Here is a 19,547-nt window from a genome sequence, read left to right as displayed (position 1 = left end):
TTGTCCGTCGTCCCTTATGGCCTCCTTTTGCAAATTGACCACCTAATTTCTGATATGCAAAACAACTGAACACCAGTTCATTTCGTATCATTTCTCTTTTGTTTTGTTCTTCTTGTTTTTCTCCGTCGGTGTCACGTCAGGTACTACGCAGTAAATGATACTTTGTATCTTTGCAAAAAACAAACGGCCTGTGCTGTTTAAAACAAGTCAACGGGCAGAAAACTCTCGACGTGTCAAGGGGCGCTGTAATCATGTGCACATAGACTGACAAGTACATGAGTATAGTTCATGATGAATGCAAACTTTATTTAAGTGTCTTATATTGTTGGACTGGTGAAGAATTAGTCAAAGAATTTCATATAATTGCTGCAATGTGTATGAAAATGAGAAGCGTTGTTATAGCAGTCAAGCCTGCAATCACATATTCTTTTCTTAACTGTAAGCAAAGCATACAAGGCAAAGGCTCAATACAAAGACCCTTCGATTCGAATAGTTTGTACGTCAAACTACTGATAACTGCAATAGCCCAAAATGACTTGAGAACTAGGGAATCCCAAGAAAATAAGTAGATGAAGAGATAGCTACAAGTTGATGTACCAGTGAGAGCCAGCGATTAATAGGAACCAGCGTAACAAAATTCCCAAAACAGCTTAAATTCCCCTACCAAATAATCTCAGAACTAACTTAGAGAGATAAAGAATGACGTTTACGGCAAATGGCAAACTTTTTTTTAGTCGGTCTTTTGCCCTTTGTACTGTAACATGAATAAACCAGGATTTTATTTTTCTGTTTTTGTGTCGTGTTGATTTAGAATTAGCTGGGAAAGAAAACTAAACCTACCCTTACATATACAAGCAAATTCCTACCCCATCTTATCAGTGCACGAGAAAGTGGGGTATTTTGACTTCAAAATCACTTTTTTCTCAGAAAGTCATATAGTAATGAAGACGCTCCGCCGACTCTGATTCTGTAGCCTTGAAAGTCCGAACTTGCTATTGATTGGATGAAAAAGCTGTTTTAGCTCTGGTCAATTACTGTCAACCACGATCCTGGTGAACCTATAACCTGTCTTTTCAAACACTCTCAGAACACATTTGTAGACTCCGCCGTCTTCAACTTGAGCATTTGTGATCCTGAGGATGGCTCTGACTCGGTTGGTGGACCTGTCTTTAGCAATAGTAACGATGTCCTCTGGGACAGACACATCTCCTGAGTCGGTTTGCTTTTTCCATTGCAGCTTAGTTACTGAGACGCCTTCCGATTCGCATGTGACGTTTACGGCTTGACCTTTCAGTACAATGACTGGCTTCTCTGGTTTCAGCACAAAGTAATCAGGTAGCTTAACTGCAAATTAATAACAAAACAGGGTTATTTTTTGTATAGTTTTTAGAAATGATCTGCCCGAGAACATTGCACTCAAATAGTGATTTAAAAAGAAGATTTCTCTGAACTCGGGATGCCAACAACAACCTGCACCTTACAGACGACTTATAAACGACTCGAAACGACCTTCGCAAAACCAACAAACTTGGACTTTATTTAGACTCCATCTAAGATACTAAAAGCCACCTAGACATCGCAACGAAATCCAAGAATCAGTGACTTAGCACCATTAGCCACAAATAATCAAACGAGACCTTTTCACTCGACTCTGCAGGACAGTGACAGCGTTTTAAATGACCAAAAACCGACCTCTTCAAAACTATGTTTATGTTAACGACTACACTGCACCAACTATTATAATTTCGTTTACCCTTACTTTAAAGAAAAAGTAACTTGAAAGAATGTATTGAGACCTACATACAGAGATTGAGACCTACTGACCTCAGCTTAGCCGCGTTTCAGTTAGTTAGTAGCCCGCTCGGATGAAGAAACTGAACAGTTATTTTACAACAAGAGGTACTTAGACAATGCGTTATTCGGCCGAATGAACTACCACCTTATAAAAATATCTGACTCTATGTAAAAGTTTATGACATCAGCTTTACTTGACAATTGACATTGACAATTACAGTCACAATCATGTTTACTAGACTCACTTACACTAAAAACACAAAACAAATAAATAGATAAATAAATAACTAAATAAGAAATGTAATAGTAGTAAAAAACGTTATTATATCTCTCAGTTACTACGCGAGCTGCGATTGGTTAATTTAGCGGGTCGTATTCTACTCTACGGCCCAGCAAAATTCAAAGCTGTTTTTATTGCCAAAATGTTTCGTGATTTATCGCCAAGTGTTCTTAACTTTTTGAGTGATTAACCTCGTTTTCTCGGTCTGCATACGAGCCAAGTGGCCCACTAGGCCGGAGCTTATCCCGGTTTCTGTAGTATGAAGCGACTAGGAGTATTTCTACCCCCCCCCCCCCTCCCCCTGGATGGGATGCTAGTCCATCGCAGTGTTACCCCCAGCATTAAGTTCGCCGGTACCCATTTATACACCTGGGTGGAGAGAGGCACGGAGAGAGTTAAGTGTTTTGCCCAAGAACAGGCAACAAAATGTCCCCGGCCAGGACTCGAACCCGGACCGCTCGATCCGAAGACGAGCGCACTAACCATGAGGCCACCGCGCCTTCAAAACGTATACTGGGGTAAAATGAAAATGGCTGGAAATTGTGGAATCTTCCATCCACAACTGGCGAACATTGTCAGAAAAAACATGCCTTACACTTTGCAGCTTATTTTGTTTATCAGCTTACCTTGACTGAAAATCAAATAACCTGCACCAAGTGGCCACCGAATGCGATTATTTGCTTGATCCTTTGCCTCACAGGAATACATTCCACCATCTCTCAGATCAAGATTCAGCAGTGTAAAAACCTTCCCCTGGATCAAAAGTTTTTTCGCTTCAGGTTTTCTTTTGGTGAAGGCTCCAAGTGGGTGTCGTTTGTGCAGAAGGGACACTGTAGCATTCTCATCATTGGTGGAACAATTTATTTCTAAATTCTGGCCGAGGTATCCTAGCAAGACCGTCTTCGGTTGCATAAAGAATGCTAGAGGCTCTGTTTAAAAGGAAAAACAAAAAAATATATAAGCAGTATTTTTTATTTATTAGAAAGTGAAAACTGATTGACACAGATGAACTTCGATAGCCCAGGAACCGTTGCTAGTGCGAGTCCAATGAAACCCCATAAACACAAGTGACAGTTCATTTACCCCTGATCGACTTTGGTTGCCATAAACTTTGGAAGCATTCAGTCATCTACAAGTAAGGACGAAATTGTAATTATAATGCAGTGCTACACCTCATGGGAAGAAAGATATCTGCGAGGTTTCTTATAATGCTTGACACGTTAATTTGCGCTGCATATTTGTATAACGATAACGATAACGATAACTATAATGATAATGATAATGATAATGTTATTGATAATGAGAATGAGAATGAGAATGAGAATGATAGTGATAATGATAATGATAATAATGTCTGATAACGATAATGATGTGTATAGCTGTCCTGAAGTAAGACTGAAGTCTATGGTCTGTTTAAAATACCTTTGACGAGTAATGTAGTCTGCTTGTAATCAGTCTTGTCAAAAACCATCAGCACGCATTTGTACACACCACCGTCTTGTGGTTGAGCGTTTGTGATTGTTAAGGTGGCCCTGACGCGATTGTTGGACCTGTCTTTATCAACAGTGACCATGCTGTCTGGGACGGACACATCCCCTTTCGTTGCCTGTCTTTTCCATTTTAGCTTCGTTATTGACACACCCTCTGACTCACATGTCACTTTTGCTTCTTGTCCTTGCCGTACAATGATTGGTGTCGTCGGTATTAAGACAAAGTGACGTGGTAATTCAACTACATTGAAAAAAGGCGAGATATGGGTTACGGCCAAAGTGAATTAATTAAAACAACCATGATTATTTCCATCGATTTTAAATTTAATTGCTTAGGCGAATAAGCCAAGATCAAACGTAAAATGAACGAAAATTCCGTCCAGCAAGTTTGGCTTGTAACCCCACGTAGCCGTAAAGACGATTACAATGGTCTACTTTTGAGACGTTCGTCTCCTAGACTGTTTTGAATACGTCTTGAAAATCTTTCGTAAGGGTAAACGTATTCCGATCGGCCGTTTAAGGTGGCTAAAGTCGCGTGGCTTGAGCTCGTGCATGGCTGGATGATCATTGCAACCGAATATTTAACTTGAATACATGCATTACCTTACCTCGAAAAAGAATCAAATATCCTGTACCGGATGGCCACCTTATCATGCGACTTGCTTGATTACTTGCCTCACAGGCATAAATTCCAGCATCACTTAGATCCACATTCAGCAGTGTAAACACTTGCCCTCGCCTTGAAAGTTTATTTTCATCGAGCTGTCGTTTCTTGAAGGCAACAAGCGGGTGATTTTTGTGTAAAAGGGAAACCTTAGCGTCCTCATCATTGGTGGAACAATCTATCTCTACGTTCTGGCCCACGTATCCTCGTAAAATAATCGGTGGTGGTTTAAGGAAGGCGAGAGGTTCTGAAAAAATAGAGTGTTAGCTTAGAAGAAAGACAATCAAACAAACAAACAAGGTACAGTTTGCATACGAGCAGAGTGGCCGATCAGGCCGGCGCCTTTCTCCGATCGCGATTTCTGTGGCATGAAAAGACTAGGAGTATTTCCACTCCCTCTGGATGGGATGCTAGTCGATCGCAAGGTTACCCCCGGCATTAAATTTTCCTCTACCCACTTACACACCTAGGTGATTGAGGTACTGTGAGAGCAAAGCGATGATAGAAAGACCTAAATTACTTACAAGCGGCTTTCGACACGGGTCTCTGAAATGAAAGAAAAACTTCGAGTCCCGAGCAGAATTCGAGCCCGCGTCTCCTCGCATACTAGTCGAGGAGACGCGGGTTCGCATCCTGCTCGGGACTCGAAGTTTTTCTTTCATTTCAGAGACGCTTGTCGAAATTAAAGCCACTTGTAAGCTATTTATGTCTTTCTATCATTGTGTCTAAGGCTTTCCTGGCTGAAATAGTTTCTATTCTACTTGAGAGTAAAGTGTCTTGGCCAAAAACGAAACACAATGTCCCTGGATCGCTCGATCTGGAGTCGAGCGCACCAACCATGAGGCTACCATGCCTCCCACCAACAAACAAACAAACGACGCTTTGTTTGAAGGTTGCTCCAAAGGAAACCAATATATTTTGAAAGAGACATATTCATGAGAAGTTTATTTCTTACAAATCGCCTTCGCTTCTTTGCATTCACCTTGTCAGCATTTGCACGGACAACGTTTGAGACCACATTACAAATATACCTCACATTTCCAACGAGTTCGGGAATTAGTTGGAATTGGCTCAAGTTATGCTTCCAATTTCTATAACCTGGCAGTCTACAGTAACTGATAATTAATTTCTTCTCCATGAACACAAATGCAGACTATTTAATTTACTAAGATGCACTGAATGGAACGCCTTTGGATTATCAAAATAAATATGGTTATCACCTTACCTCGACTGAGCATTAAATATCCTGTACCAGCTGGCCATCTAATGGTCTCATTAGCACCATTGCTTGCTTCACACGAGTATATTCCAGCATCTCTTAAATCGAGATTCAGAAGTAAGAACACTTGTCGTTTTTTCCAAAGTTTGTTTGCTTTGGGTTTGCGTTCGGTGAAGGCTTCAAATGGGTGACGTTTGTGCCGGAGGGACACCAAAGCATCTTCGTCATTGGTGGAACAGTTTATCACCAGCTTCTGGCCTATGTATCCTTTTAAAACATTTTGTGGTTGTTTCACAAACGCCAGAGGTTCTGTATGGAGTAAAGCACAGTTTAGAATAAGACATGAAAGTCCAAAATAACATTCTTCTTGTTTTCACGCATAAAAGCGACGTAACAAGCAAATTGTCACAACTTGGAAGAGCAAAAAATATACGAGTAACTTCCACCGAACCAAAAGATCTTAATTGTTAATACACACAGCACCTTCGTGCCACGCCGAACGAGGGAGAGAAAAAAATGTCCCGGAAATTTCCACCGAGTCTAAAAATATCAATTGTTAAAACACGTAGCATCTTCTTACCACGACGGACGAATTTGATGACATGAGAATCACTTCCCAATTTATTGAACACTTGGCAACGGTAGCGTACAACTCCCTGAACACTTTGAACTTTGACGATACTCCCATTTGTCGGTGTTTGCTTAGGTGTCATTATCGCACTCTCAGGAACGGACATCCAATGAGTTTCAACTGGTTGACAGTTCCTCGTATCAAAATCCGGGCAAACCATATTTTGGTATTCCCACTTGAAAGTTGGTAGAGGGTTGCCCTTTTCCAGGACGCATTCCACCTTGGAGTTCTTGCCGTTTCCACTTATTATCTCATCTTGCTTTTTAATCAGTCTGGGTGGAGCTTTATTGTGGCAAACCAAATGGTATTATAAGATTAGTTCGGGCCTTACAGGAAAGAAAATGATTTGCGCTTCCGATGGTAAAGTTCACTAAGGGGTAAAATCAGGACTGTCACTTTCGGGTCCGTGAGGGCCTTAATAATTCGTCAAAGGTTTAAATTTGCTATGCCACGACTAGAGCAAACTGAGCTCAAATAGAAAAGATTTTATAGGTATATTAAGTTGTTTCAAATTTGAGATGGATTGTTTGACCTGAAATTAAAATGATATGTGTGACCTCCAGCGGCTATCAGTGTTTGTTTTTAGTTAGACTTTTACAGCTTTCACATCGTTCTAAATACCTTGGACATCCAGGTCGACAATTAACTTAGCAGGAAGTGCATGGCCATTTGTTGCTATGCACTCAAACGTTCCTTGATCTCTGGGGTACAATGCGCTTCGTATTTTAAGCACCTGAATAGTGCGAGCTCGAGTAGACCGTAACGCTTGAGGCTTCCGTTCTTCATAAACCTCGTAAACGATGTCCTGACAAGAGACGTCGTTTGGATGCGTACATTTTGTCGTGTCAAGCTTCTTGCCTTTTCTGTACCAGTTTACATCGGGTTTATGAGATGCTGTTGCTACGCATTTAATAACCTTTTCCAATCCTTCTCTCACCATTTTCTTTCTTATGTAGGTTTGCGTTCCAGGTGGTTTAGGGACTATAAAATACGTGGTAAAAAAACGTGATTCAAGGCAAAAATGATTGATGTAACAAAACGTTAATTAACAGGCTGACTCAGATACATAAAATAGCAAATAACGATAAGATGTGCGGTTCAGAGTAACATAAAATGATGACGTAAAGTTGGCGCGTTATACTGACTACTCGACATTGAGGTGTCTTTGACTTTACATTCAGTGTAAAACGCAAAAACGTTTTCCAACGTGACAACGACATGGCAAACTTACTCGCCACTTTTCATAGCTTCAGATATTCTACACACTTTAAATGTAATTTTAATCAAGCGAGACTTAGAAGTAGACGTAGACGTGATGTCTTCTTTTCGTTTTTCTTTAAACTCAGAAGGGCTGTTTATTTAACCCTTTAAATTACAAGGATACTATACATTTCTTTCAATTTTTCTTTTGGTTAACATGGAAACAACCACTCCTAAATTATGGGTTTTGAAGCTATCACTTTTATGGCTGCGCACCATTGTTTTGATAATGTGAAGAGTATAAAAGGTTTAGTTCCTCGCTGGGGGAAAAGGTTAAGTTACTTATTTTAATTTCAAACCTTGAGACATTTTTGTTTCAACATCCCTCCTTGCGTAGACTCCGGCGTTTGTCATGGCATCTGGAGATGTTGTGATATCTGGGGTTACTGTAACATCTGGAGCTGTTGTGGCATCTAGGGTTTCTTCAGCATATGCCACTGGTGCGGTATAGGAAGATGTAGTGTCTGGGGTTTCTGAAGCATCTAAGACTGGTGTGGCTTCTGAAGATGTTGTAGTGTCTGGGGTTTCCGCAGCATCTGAAACTGGTTTGGCGACTGAAGATGGTGTAGTGCCTGGGGCTTCCGTAGAATCTGAGACTGGTGTGGAATCTGAAGATATTGTAGTGTCTGAGGTTTCCGTAGAATCTAAGACTGGTGTGGAATCTGAAGATGTTGTAGTGTCTGAGGTTTCCGTAGAATCTGAGACTGGTGTGGTATCTGAAGTTATTGTAGTGTCTGAGGTTTCCGTAGAATCTGAGACTGGTGTGGTATCTGAAGATGTTGTAGTGACTGAGGTTTCCGTAGCGTCTGACGCTGGTGTGGCATCTGAAAATGTTGTAGAGTCTGAGGTTTCCGTACCATCTGAGACTGGTGTGGTATCTGAAGTTATTGTAGTGTCTGAGGTATCCGTACCACCTGACACTGGTGTAGTATCTGAAGATGTTGTAGTGACTGAGGTTTCCGTACCATCTGACACTGGTGTGGTATCTGAAGATGTTGTAGTGACTGAGGTTTCCGTAGCGTCTGACACTGGTGTGGTATCTGAAGATGTTGTAGTGACTGAGGTTTCCGTAGCATGTGACACCGGTGTGGTATCTGAAGATGTTGTAGTGTCTGAGGTGTCCGTAGCATCGGAAACTGGTGTGGTATCTGAAGATATTGTAGTGTCTGGGGTTTCCGTAGAATCTGAGACTGGTGCGGTATGTGCAGATGTTGTAGTGACTGAGATTTCCGTAGCACCTGATACTGATGTGGTATATGAAGATGTAGTGCCTGGGGTTTCCGTAGCATCTGAAACTGGTGTGGTATCTGAAGATATTGTAGTGTCTGGGGTTTCCGTAGAATCTGAGACTGGTGTGGTATTTGAAGATGTAGTGGCTGGGGTTTCCGTAGCATCTGACACTGGTGTGATATCTGAAGATGTTGTAGTGTCTGAGGTGTCCGCAGCATCTGAGATTGGTGTGGTATCTGAAGATATTGTAGTTTCTGGGGCTGCTGTAGGTTCTACGTTTGTTGTGGTTTCTGGGGCTGCTGTAGCACCTGGGATGCCATAAGTAGTACCTGAATTTGTTGTAAACAGTGGAGGTACTGTTATCTCAGGAGCGGTAACTGTACCTGGGATTGTTGAGAACTCTGGGATTGCTGTGATCTCTGGAGATGTTATGTCTGCCATTGCTGTGACATCTGGGGTTATTGTGATCTCTGGAGATCCTGTAACATCTAAATTAGCTGTGATCTCAGAGCTAGTTGTAGAATGTTGGATTGTTGTGGGCTCTGAGGATGCTAAAGTGCTCGGAACGGTCGTCATATCTGGTATTGTTGAGGCATCTGAAGTTTCTTTGATATCTGCGTTTGTTGTAGTACTAAGGATTTTTGTTGTGCTTTCTGAGGAGAACGGGGTACCTGTAACGGTTTTGGTATCTGAGGCTGTTGTGACATTTGGGGATGTTGGGGTAACTTGGACTTCCGTGGTACTTGGCATGGTTATAGTGCTTGAAGGTGTCGTAGTATCTGGAGCTGATGTGGTATCAGAGGATACCGGGGTACCTGTAACGGTTGTGGTATCTGAGGCTGTTGTGACATTTAGGAATGTTGGGGTAACTTGGACTTTCGTGGTACTTGGCATGGTTATGGTGCTTGAAGGCGTCGTGGTATCTGGAGCTGATGTGGTATCAGAGGATACCGGGGTACCTGTAACGGTTGTGGTATCTGAGGCTGTTGTGACATTTGGGGATGTTGGGGTAACTTGGACTTCCGTGGTACTTGGCATGGTTATGGTGCTTGAAGGTGTCGTGGTATCTGCAGCTGATGTGGTATCAGAGGATACCGGGGTACCTGTAACGGTTGTGGTATCTGAGGCTGTTGTGACATTTGGGAATGTTGGGGTAACTTGGACTTCCGTGGTACTTGGCATGGTTATGGTGCTTGAAGGTGTTGTGGTATCTGGAGCTGATGTGGTATCAGAGGATACCGGGATACCTGAAGCGGTTGTGGTATCTGAGGCTGTTGTGACATTTGGGGATGTTGGGGTAACTTGGACTTTCGTGGTACTTGGTATGATTGTGGTGCCTGAGGTGGTTGTGATATCTAGACCCGGTGTGGTATCCGAGGTCTCAGTACTACTTGTAATGGTTGTGGTATCTGAGATTATTGAGACATTTGGGGATGTTGTAGTACGTGGGACTACCCTGGTACCAGCTGGGGCGGTTATGGTTCCTGAGGTTGTTGTGGCATCTGGAACTGATGTGGTATCAGACGATACCGGGGTACCTGCAACGGTTGTGGTATCTGATGCTGTTGTGACATTTCGGGATGTTGTGGTAAGTAGGACTACCTTTGTACCTGGGAAGGTTACGGTGCCTGAAGTTGTTGTGGCATCTGGACTTGTTGTGGTATCCGGGGATCTCATGATATCTGGGGATGTTGTGGTATCTGAGGTTGTTGTAATATCCAGTGCATTTGTGGTTAGCTGTTGTGGAAGTGGCTGTCCTGTTTAAAACAAATGGACAGAACAACATCAAGTCTTCTTAATCTTGATCATAAACGGGAATGCAAAGTGGACATAAAATCACTGATACTAGAGTAAGTGAGGCCATCACAAGCCGCTGATCTTTGATTTGACGTCAGACGCCTAATTCTTGTTTATTGTACTATTTAATGTTCACTATTCCTCGTTTGGGATCAAAAGGGTCCGAGAATTGCCATATTGCTGTAAAAATGGTGCAGTATGAATAGGTTAGCTAAAGGAAAGCTTTATTTATCCACTTTGGTCTATGCCTCTACGTGGCGGGTTTCCAGAGAGAGCCTTATTAATGACATTGTAAGAATTGGTCCTAAATGAAAAAAAAAATAAAGTTATTGAAATTGAATTTAAACTCTAAGAAAAAATTACGAACACAGGCATAGATAGACTGAATTTAAGCTAAATTCAGAGCTACAAAAAGTGGGCATAATTGAAATGCTTAAAAGTAAATGAAAGAGAATAATGATGCAATTTTTTGAATTTTTAAAGGAAATGTGCTAAAAAGACCTAAGCCAAAAACCTAAAAGTGCCTCTACCAAGACCAACTAAGGTTTAAGTGGATTGCGCACTGGGATGCGCCGCAATATCCCCGATTGTTCTCATAACAAGCCGAAGATTTTTTTAACTTAAACAGGAAATACTTACCTCTCATGTAAACAGCAAGCTCTGCGGTTGCCTGGATTTTTCCTAACGAGTTCTCGGCAAAGCACTGATAAGGTCCCATGTCTGACAGGACCAGCATCTTAACGAGCAAGAAACCGTCTCCAATAGTGTTGAAATCTGAGTTTTCAATCATGTCTCCATTTCGTCTCCATGTGATGTCTGGTTTAGGTATTCCGTCCGCAAAACACTCAAACAACGCATTGGAATCAGAGTAAGCATGGACATCTTTTGGTTTCTTTATAAAAACTGGAGCATCTAAAGGGGGAAGCAAAGAGTTTGTGACGGCATTTGGAGACTGATTACATGGGTCTGTTGAACCACACGTGAAGGCACAAATATGATAATTTAGAACACACTAAGAAGACGAAAGCAAAAAACGCACGATTGATGAGCTGTCACATTGTGCAAATTTCACGCCTTTCGGTTTTATGAGCAAAACACGACGGACGAGCATTCACGATCTAGTGTACACACTTTTCAGGTCCCTAAACATCTTGTTCTAGCGTTCAGGAAATAAAAATGCATCCTCGTATTTTCAATTTGTAACAATGGCATTTAAGAGTTTCAATATCTATTATATCCTGCCAAAACTGTACGGAAAATAGTGAGCGATTCTAAAATTACATTGTGATAACTGCATAAAAGCTGTCTCGAAATAGGCGAGTCGGAAGCGAGTGCATGACATCATACCTGCTTCACTTCTCTTATTCCCCTACTTATTCCAAGTGCATGCCCGGTCTATTCCAGCTCTGAGTGAGGATTAACACTATTCAGACGAGGGGGGGGGGGGGGGGGGCTAACTTTTGAGGCCCCCACCAACTTTGAATGGTTGTAACAAATGGCATTCAAGCAATAAACGCAAAACTTTGTGAATTTCTTTTAAACCTGTCTAGGAATTTGGTAAGACATATCACTTACCACTGGCCAAAGATCCATTGTTTGACTGGCAAGTCTTTTTTTTTTTTTTTTTTTTCAGATTTCGAATTTTTCTATCTTTAAGCTTTTTCAGTTAATCTTTACTTTTCCAGATAATTTCCCTTACCAGTTTTCTAACGTTTATGAAAACAATAACATAAATCTGGATTGGATATGTAGGATTTAATATTATGGACCTCAAAGGAAAAATTTTGGACGTGCTATGGATCCCGAACGTTTCATAGTCAAGACTCTGATACTCTGAGAGATAAGGGTTGAGGGACTCGAAAGTCCCATCCCTGGTCCCAGTAGATCAAAAGTAGCCCGATCTGAGTGGGGCTAAATACTAACACATCACTTACAGTGTACATCTAACTTAGCAGTGACTTGTTGTACTCTAGCTCCAGCCAATGCGCGGCAAGTGTAGATTCCAGCGTGCACCACAGATACTGACTCTATCAGAAGGTTACTCTCCCCCAGAAGAGAATAGTCACTCCCAAACAGCACAGGCAACCCATCTCGTAGCCAGGTGACTCTCGGTTTAGGAAATCCGTTTGCAATACACTCAAGTACCACCTTACTTCCAACGATAGCTATTCTATCCTTAGGTGCCACAGAGAAAGTTGGACCACCACGAAGACCGCTATCTGTTTTAAAAAAATACCAGAGTTATTTTATTTTAAGTACCACTTCGAAGTTTTCTTTTTTTGGAAGATTTACAAGAGGTAGCACAGCACGATTATGTAACGGAAGATACAGTTAACCACGTACTGTGAAGTTTAAAAAATACCACGTTGTCAGCTGGCCAGATACTAATTTGTCATCAGACGCACTTCTTTTACTTCCACTGACACATGCCTGAAGTGTCTCTTGGTATATTTAACCAATGCAATATGTCTGCTGTTGCACTTCCAGTGTGTTTATTGCAAACTTTAAATGCGTCTGGTGATACAAGGCCACGTGACAGCCAACGTACAAGTACTAGGACAACTGGCACGCATATATCAACAACCACACTATAAATGTGTCGGCCGCCACACTACCATTAATGTGTCGACTGGTGCACTGCCAGTGAGTCGTAGCTATGGATGTATTGTATAAAAGAGTGTCTATGGATCGCCTCAGAGACTACTAATTGATAGTCCGAGAGAATACCAGTATGACGTCTGACAGACTAACAATGCCTGAATTTACACGGTGGTAATTTACACGCATGCTCCAGACGGTCTACCAATAGGTTTGATGAAGCACTGCTAATATGATATCTGAAAAACTGCAAAGTTGTCCTCTGACAGACTACCAGTGGACACCAGTGTGTCGTCTGATCGACTACCAATGTCTCGTCTAATAGCTTCAGACCACTGTCTGGTCTACTAGACAGCCCTTGGCCTTCTTAAACACTACCGATCCACCGTTAAATGACAGACTTCTTAACTGAGCTTTCACTTTATGACTTATAAGAAAACGTACCGGCTGTAACGTGAAGAGACCCCGCATTAGCACTTTTATAAGCTGCTGAAGTAACAGCATTTTCAGCAATACATGCGTATTGTCCCTGGTCTTCAAATTTGCTGTCTGCTATCTGCAAGGCTCCCCCAGGAGTCAAAGTAAATCGTCCACCCGCTGTAATGAAGCCTCTCTCTCCTTGCTTTTTCCATCGGACAACTGCTGTCGGCGTTGACTGTTTTACAGCGCAATAAAACCTTGAAGTGTCCCCAAATGAAATTCGCGATGTTGATGGGGTGACAGCCACCTTGGATGAGATATCTATGAATCGAAAATGCAATACTCGTCACTTCCCAGACCAAAAGCAAATAATATAATTTGTATAACATTTAATATGTAGCATTTTTAGAAAAGAAATTCCAACAGTTCAATATGTCAATTGCCATTCGAGTATATACAGTACTTCCCTAATGACTCAGAGAAACACATTCTTGGAGACATTTAATTATTACATTATTGATTAAAGTATGATTACTTTTAAGCACGGTGCTTTTTCATACGTGCATTTTGTACCTATGTTTAAGGCTATATGATGCACATACATATCCTTTATTTAAACACGATAAGATTCAAAGCTCAAAGCTTGTGGGGTCGTGTAAAATTAATTACAATTCACGATAAAATGAATGATCATGTTTAAGGTAAACATTTCTAGCTTTTAAAAGCCTTGTCTGTATGTCTAAGGTTTTCCAGATTTTTCACTGAAAAAAGCTACCTGACATTTAAAAACAATTTGTTTTTAGACTTAAGGTCCGCACGAATTGAACATATGAAAATATGTGCGTACGCCATCGATCAAGCCTTGTCATACCGACTGTGTATTTTTTTCTAGCACTTATTCTTAATGGAACTTTTAAACCTACTAAGACCAGAAGCAGAAAGTATCCGAGTGGAAAGGACTCAATTCTAACATTAGGTATGTAAAGTTGTGATTGAATAGCCATTCGTAATTTCATATTTCCATGATGTTAAACCGTTCGGTATTTTGACAGGCTGCTCCGCCAAACTAAGAGACTTGCGGTTTTGTTCTGTTTTTGTTTTTTTGTTTTTTGTTTTTGTTTTGTTTTGTTTGGTTTGGTTTTGTTTTGTTTTGCTTTTTTAATTTTATTTTCTGGTACCTTAAAAAAAACTTGAATCTAAAATGGTAGATCCATGCAGTATGTCTGGTTTTCTTCAAAAACCCCACAAAACCCTTTTTCGCCTCTAGTTTTCAACAAAAAAGATCAACATACACCAGTTTTTTTTTTTTTTTTAGAAAGGACTCCTTCGAGTGATATAGTCATAAAAAAATCCGAGTCAAGAAGACTTTCGACGTTGATACAGTCTGACTTACCAGCAACAATAAGGCGAGCAGTTCTACTTAAAATCTGGTAATCCAGACCCATAGCGTTACTTGACAAAGCCTCGCACTGGTAGGTCCCTTCATCTTCACCGTGAATAATTTCCGAAAAATACAAAGATCCATTTGGTTTTATCATCCTACGGCCGTCACGGGCCAAATCCAAGAAAATGTCATTCCTCCTCCATGCTATCGCGGACTTGATGTTCCCGCCTGTCAGGCAGTCCAACACTGCTGGTTTACCATTTTCGACGTATGTGTCGAAGGGTTCGTCTATAAAGTACGGTGCTCCTGTTGAGGCCAAGGCTCCTACAGTGTACAAAACAAAATGAATTACCAGTAAGTATAATAACTAAAGGATCTAGGGCAAATTCAATAAGGTTCGTTCAAATTTGATAAGGCCAGGCCAATTTTTAAGAAACACAATTTTGTTTGTTTGTTTGTTTTTTTGTTTGCCATATAGCAAGCCCTTATTTGGAGTGTTAGTAGAGCAAGCACCCGACAGAAACTTGTTGAAAATCCCAACTAGTAGTAGGCAGACCAGTTGGTTATTTGCATAGTACAGGCGAAGGCGTAGGCATTGCAACTCAAAACAAAATTCGATAGCATGTTACGCAATGAGTAAACGAGCTTAAATTAATTGGAACAGTCGTTTCAAAAGGTAATTTGCCACTGGTTTAAAATCACGTAATTCTCATTATAATGCAACCAGAGTCTGTGTGTAAAACCCATAAGCTCTACAGATTCAGCGTAAAGATGGGGTTTATTTTATTTTATTTTATTTTTTCACTGTTTCGAAACGATTCCCGGTGAAGAACCATATGATGATGTGTTTACATGTTCAGATGACCTTTTTGTCATTTTTCAGTTAATAACAGGACATTTCAATTACTTCAAAGTACTCGTCAATGTTCACTTTTGCTATCCTGATGATTCCAGAATTTCGGGTATATGCGTGTACCCTGCTGGGAATTTCAAAATTTTGTGAAGCCCATCGTACATATATTGCATTTCCCCCCAGGGGCAAATAAATGAACTGTTTTCACAGCAGGATATGTCTAGTGATCACAAAGTTCATATTTATTACTGAATTGACTTTGACAGGCTAGTCTCAGCGGCCTGCGAACAGGGAGAAAGCGAGCGTACGACAGACTGGCACAGCCTGATCGAGGGCAGTTGACTACACCAATGACCTATTGGGCGGATTTACTTACTGTACCCTGACTCCACTCTGGAATAGTTTTGTTTTGTTTTCTTTCTTTTTTTTAATTTTGTTTTGTAATAACCGGCTTTTTTTCCTTCTTCAGCTACCGAGATATTCTCCTTGACGTTTTGGAGCTAATTAGTATAGTCAGATATAAGTGCAAGCGTTTCCTAAGAAACTGCAGGAAAAAAAAATTGCCTCAATTGGCAGTGATTTTCGCTTTCACAATCAGTTAAGGGAAGGGGAACCGGGAGTTCTGCTGTGACCTATGTAACCCCACCCCCAAAGAAGAGTTGTTTGAAGTCAAATGAATAAAACGCTTTGGAAATGTTTTTAATTTCCCATTCACAAGTGATTTCTTACAGGCATCTTCGTCATTTTTATATGGGAATCGCCTCAAAGCCCCCAACCATTTTCAGACCAAACGGAATTATTTTCCTAACCACATTCCTGACACATTCCTTTTCGTTGTGCATTATAATGTATGTTTTGACAGAGCAATTTAAATCGGATAAGTTTCACATTTTCATTGAATAAAAACGCTGAATAATAAACCAGAAATTTCAAAACATTGGCGGTAAATCGTTCCATTAAACTTCAACTTTTTCTTTGTTGATAAACATGTAATTTGTTGAAACTTTTATCAGGTAAACCATTATCTTCATCAATTGGTTTAGTTTTAGAGGAGCCCTAGCTTCTGTGAACCACTAGCTCTTAGTGAAGTCGGCATCCTCAAGTAAAGATTATTATTTAATCATTTCAATAACCAATACCTTATACTATATTAGTGCGATTTTCAATTGAGTGTCGAGAGTAATCAGGCAATGTGACGAGTTGGTTTTGGTTTTACTACAGTTTGAGATTGGCTGAGTAGTCTAATTGGTAAGTAATAAATAGGCCATTTCCGAGTTACCTTGTGTCTCTTTTTCAAAACGAGTTTTCGTGCACAATATTTCCTATGAAAAAGAGTTTTACTGTACACGAAAATGAACCTGTAGGCAAAACACATTTTCATATGTATGGTTTCGCACGACGGAAGACTCGTTTTGACACAGAGGCAAAAGGCAACTCGGAAGTGGCCTATTACTTTAATTGGTTTTGGTTCGGTTTATTACTGTCTGAGGGTAGCTAACTATGGTGTAATTGGGAAGTAATTGCTTTGGTTTTGGTTTTACCACACTCAATTGAAAGCAGCTCCAGCCCTAGAGGACAAAACTGCGATCTTTCGTTAAAGCTAGAAAAACTTGACCCCGTCTAACTCGATATCGCCGGTAACCGTATATTATATATATGGGACTAATGACAGAGTGTTTTATACTACCAAACGTACATAAATGACTCAACCCGTTTTGGAATCTTTACCCGTTGCTCTACTTTATCGTTCAAGTCTGAGCTTTCGATTTAAATGAATTGTTTTGCAAACTTTACCGGTAAGCGTAATTATCAAACGACCATTAGATGCAAAATTTTGCATTAGATGCCAGCTGGGCTAAAACAAAAGATGTACACTTACCTGCTACTGCTGGAAAAACCAGGGAGGAAGGGAAGGAGCAGCAAAAACAAAGAAAACTCCACAGGCAGGAAAGCACATTCGACCTCATTTCCGTCTGCTTTGCACTCGATATTTACGCAAACTTGAGTCTAAACTCTCCAAGCACTCGTTTTGCAAATTTGCTTCATAGAGCTGCAGGGGTGCTGAAGTAAGGAGCCAATAAGGCCATCAAGATAAAGGCTTGCGACTTTTCTCGCTTGCTGATGTTGGCGGTTGTGTTAAGTGACCGGAAATGTTAGGTATTCGGACATCTAGAGGTTTCTCCGCATGATGTTTCTCGTTGTTGAAATTTCATCTTTACCCCTAGAGTTATTTGTCCCTTCAGACACAGCGCGCTTAGGGGAGGGGCTGGTAGGGATATACCGTTACCACTCTTACTCTTTGGTTTGATATTTGAGAGCTCCAAACAATGTACGAATTTTAACACTTGGAAGTAACAAAGGGGTGGAACAGTGACTCCTAATGCTTGTTTATCTTGGCAAGATTTTCCTAGCCATGCCTACACCACTTTTAAATAGTTTCCGAGGTCCCTGGACCTTACGTGTTCTTAACAGCGATTTGTTAAATCATGAGATATCTTAAATGCCTGTATGTATGGAGTTACACCTTATGTCGTGATCTTATAATTGATCACTGACGGTGGTCTTGTTTAATAATCCAATGTGTTAGGTATATATACTTGAGGTATGCTATATTATTTTACTTGTTGTCAATTGATGTGTTGATTTGTAAAGTAGACATGAATGTGTAAGCGTTCCATATGTTGTGGAATCTTAACCTCTTTTTCAGAAATACTATCTATTCGTCATATGGTAATACTAGTACGTGTAGATAGTTGTTGTTTTTGTTGTTTGTTGCTGTTGTTGTTGTTGTTTGTTGTTGTTGCTGATGTCACGGTTAAGCGTCAGTCATAGGGAGCAAACAATATAGTTACGCTCGCCTCCCACGAATGTGGCCTGGGTTCGATGCCGGCCCGGTGCCATATGCATGTCGAGTCAGTATTGTGTGTTCTCTCCTTGCTCCGAGGGTTTTTCTCCGTGTTCTCCGGTTTTCCTCCCTACACAAAAACCAACATCTCCAAATTCCAATTCGACCGGGATAGAGAAACCGCATGAAAACCTGCCAAGGCTCATTTGGCCTCCTCTCTAAATATTGTAATTTTTGAGTAGAATATATGAGCCGGAGTAAATAAAGGAATAAAACAAATGAATAGTCAGCCGTTGTTCACTTGTTTTCCGAAACTCTCACGCTAAACTCCTACCGAGACCGATGCAATTTAGAAATCTTTTTAATTTTTTTCTTTCATGCTTCCAAATACCTGGCTTTTTTTGGATCATCTACGTTTTGCACAGGGCGTAATCCTTTTCCCACCTTTTAAACCGTTGAAGAATATCATATTAGGCAATTATAACAATGAAACATGTAAAGGTAAAGGTAAAGTCTGCATACGAGCCAAACTAGTGGCCCATGCATCAGGCCTGTGCTTCTCTTCGGTTTCTGGAACGTGAAGCGACTTGAAGTATTTCTAGTCCCCCTTGGAGGGATGCTAGTCCGTCTTAGGGTTACACCCTGCATCAAATTCGCCGGTATTTATTTTTACACCTGGGTGAAGAGAGGCACTGTGAGAGTAAAGTGTCTTGTTCCCGGCCAGAGCACGAACGTTCAAACCCGAGCTGCTTGATCAAGGGGCAAGCAAACTAACCATGAGGTAACCGCGCCTCCAGCGTTAAAGGGTATATAGGGCGTGCAAACATCGTTCATTTGTTATCATCCTATGCTGCTGACATCAAATTGATTTCAGAAACATAGGATGATAACGACACGTCGCGTACTAATCACATTTGAGGGATGGTTACGTTGAAACATTGAACAAAGAATTCCGAGGCTGGATGGGCCTTAACTGATGATGGCTGAGAATTGGTCAGAATTTTACCTGTCAGCTGTTAAATGCCTTAAAATTAATCATGCTTTTTGTTGAACTAACAGCTGAGACTTGAGATCTGCAAAAT

The 19,547-nt window shown here is 40.8% G+C and overlaps 1 protein-coding gene across 1 annotated transcript; it reads right to left on the bottom strand.

The window, feature by feature from the left end:
• Positions 1-282: 282 nt before the first annotated feature.
• Positions 283-16,364, bottom strand: LOC110064008 (uncharacterized). Its single transcript, XM_020771011.2, has 13 exons — positions 16,350-16,364; positions 14,777-15,134; positions 13,408-13,704; positions 12,300-12,584; positions 10,906-11,277; positions 7,638-10,325; positions 6,700-7,059; positions 6,028-6,360; positions 5,454-5,756; positions 4,173-4,475; positions 3,497-3,805; positions 2,701-3,003; positions 283-1,344 (listed from the first exon to the last, which is right to left on the bottom strand). Exons 1-13 carry the CDS (start codon positions 16,362-16,364, stop codon positions 1,028-1,030), a joined length of 6,243 nt encoding a protein of 2,080 aa, XP_020626670.2. The 3' UTR covers positions 283-1,027.
• Between the last annotated feature and the right edge of the window lie 3,183 nt (positions 16,365-19,547).

The sequence above is a fragment of the Orbicella faveolata genome, unplaced genomic scaffold (genome assembly GCF_042242905.1).
Source record: "Orbicella faveolata isolate gen_17 unplaced genomic scaffold, um_ofav_v1 contig_35, whole genome shotgun sequence".
Classification (NCBI taxonomy): Eukaryota; Metazoa; Cnidaria; class Anthozoa; order Scleractinia; family Merulinidae; genus Orbicella; species Orbicella faveolata.
The sequence above is the reverse complement of the archived record's forward strand: the minus strand, read 5'-3'. Positions and strand labels throughout refer to the sequence as shown.

Bases quoted from the DNA above. Each gene is read 5' to 3' on its own strand.
- LOC110064008 (XM_020771011.2), bottom strand. The intron at 10,326-10,905 runs GTTGGTCTTGGT...TGTTTTAAACAG, and splicing joins CGCAATCCACTTAAACCTTA to GACAGCCACTTCCACAACAG. The intron at 5,757-6,027 runs GTAAGAAGATGC...TACTCCATACAG, and splicing joins CATCAAATTCGTCCGTCGTG to AACCTCTGGCGTTTGTGAAA.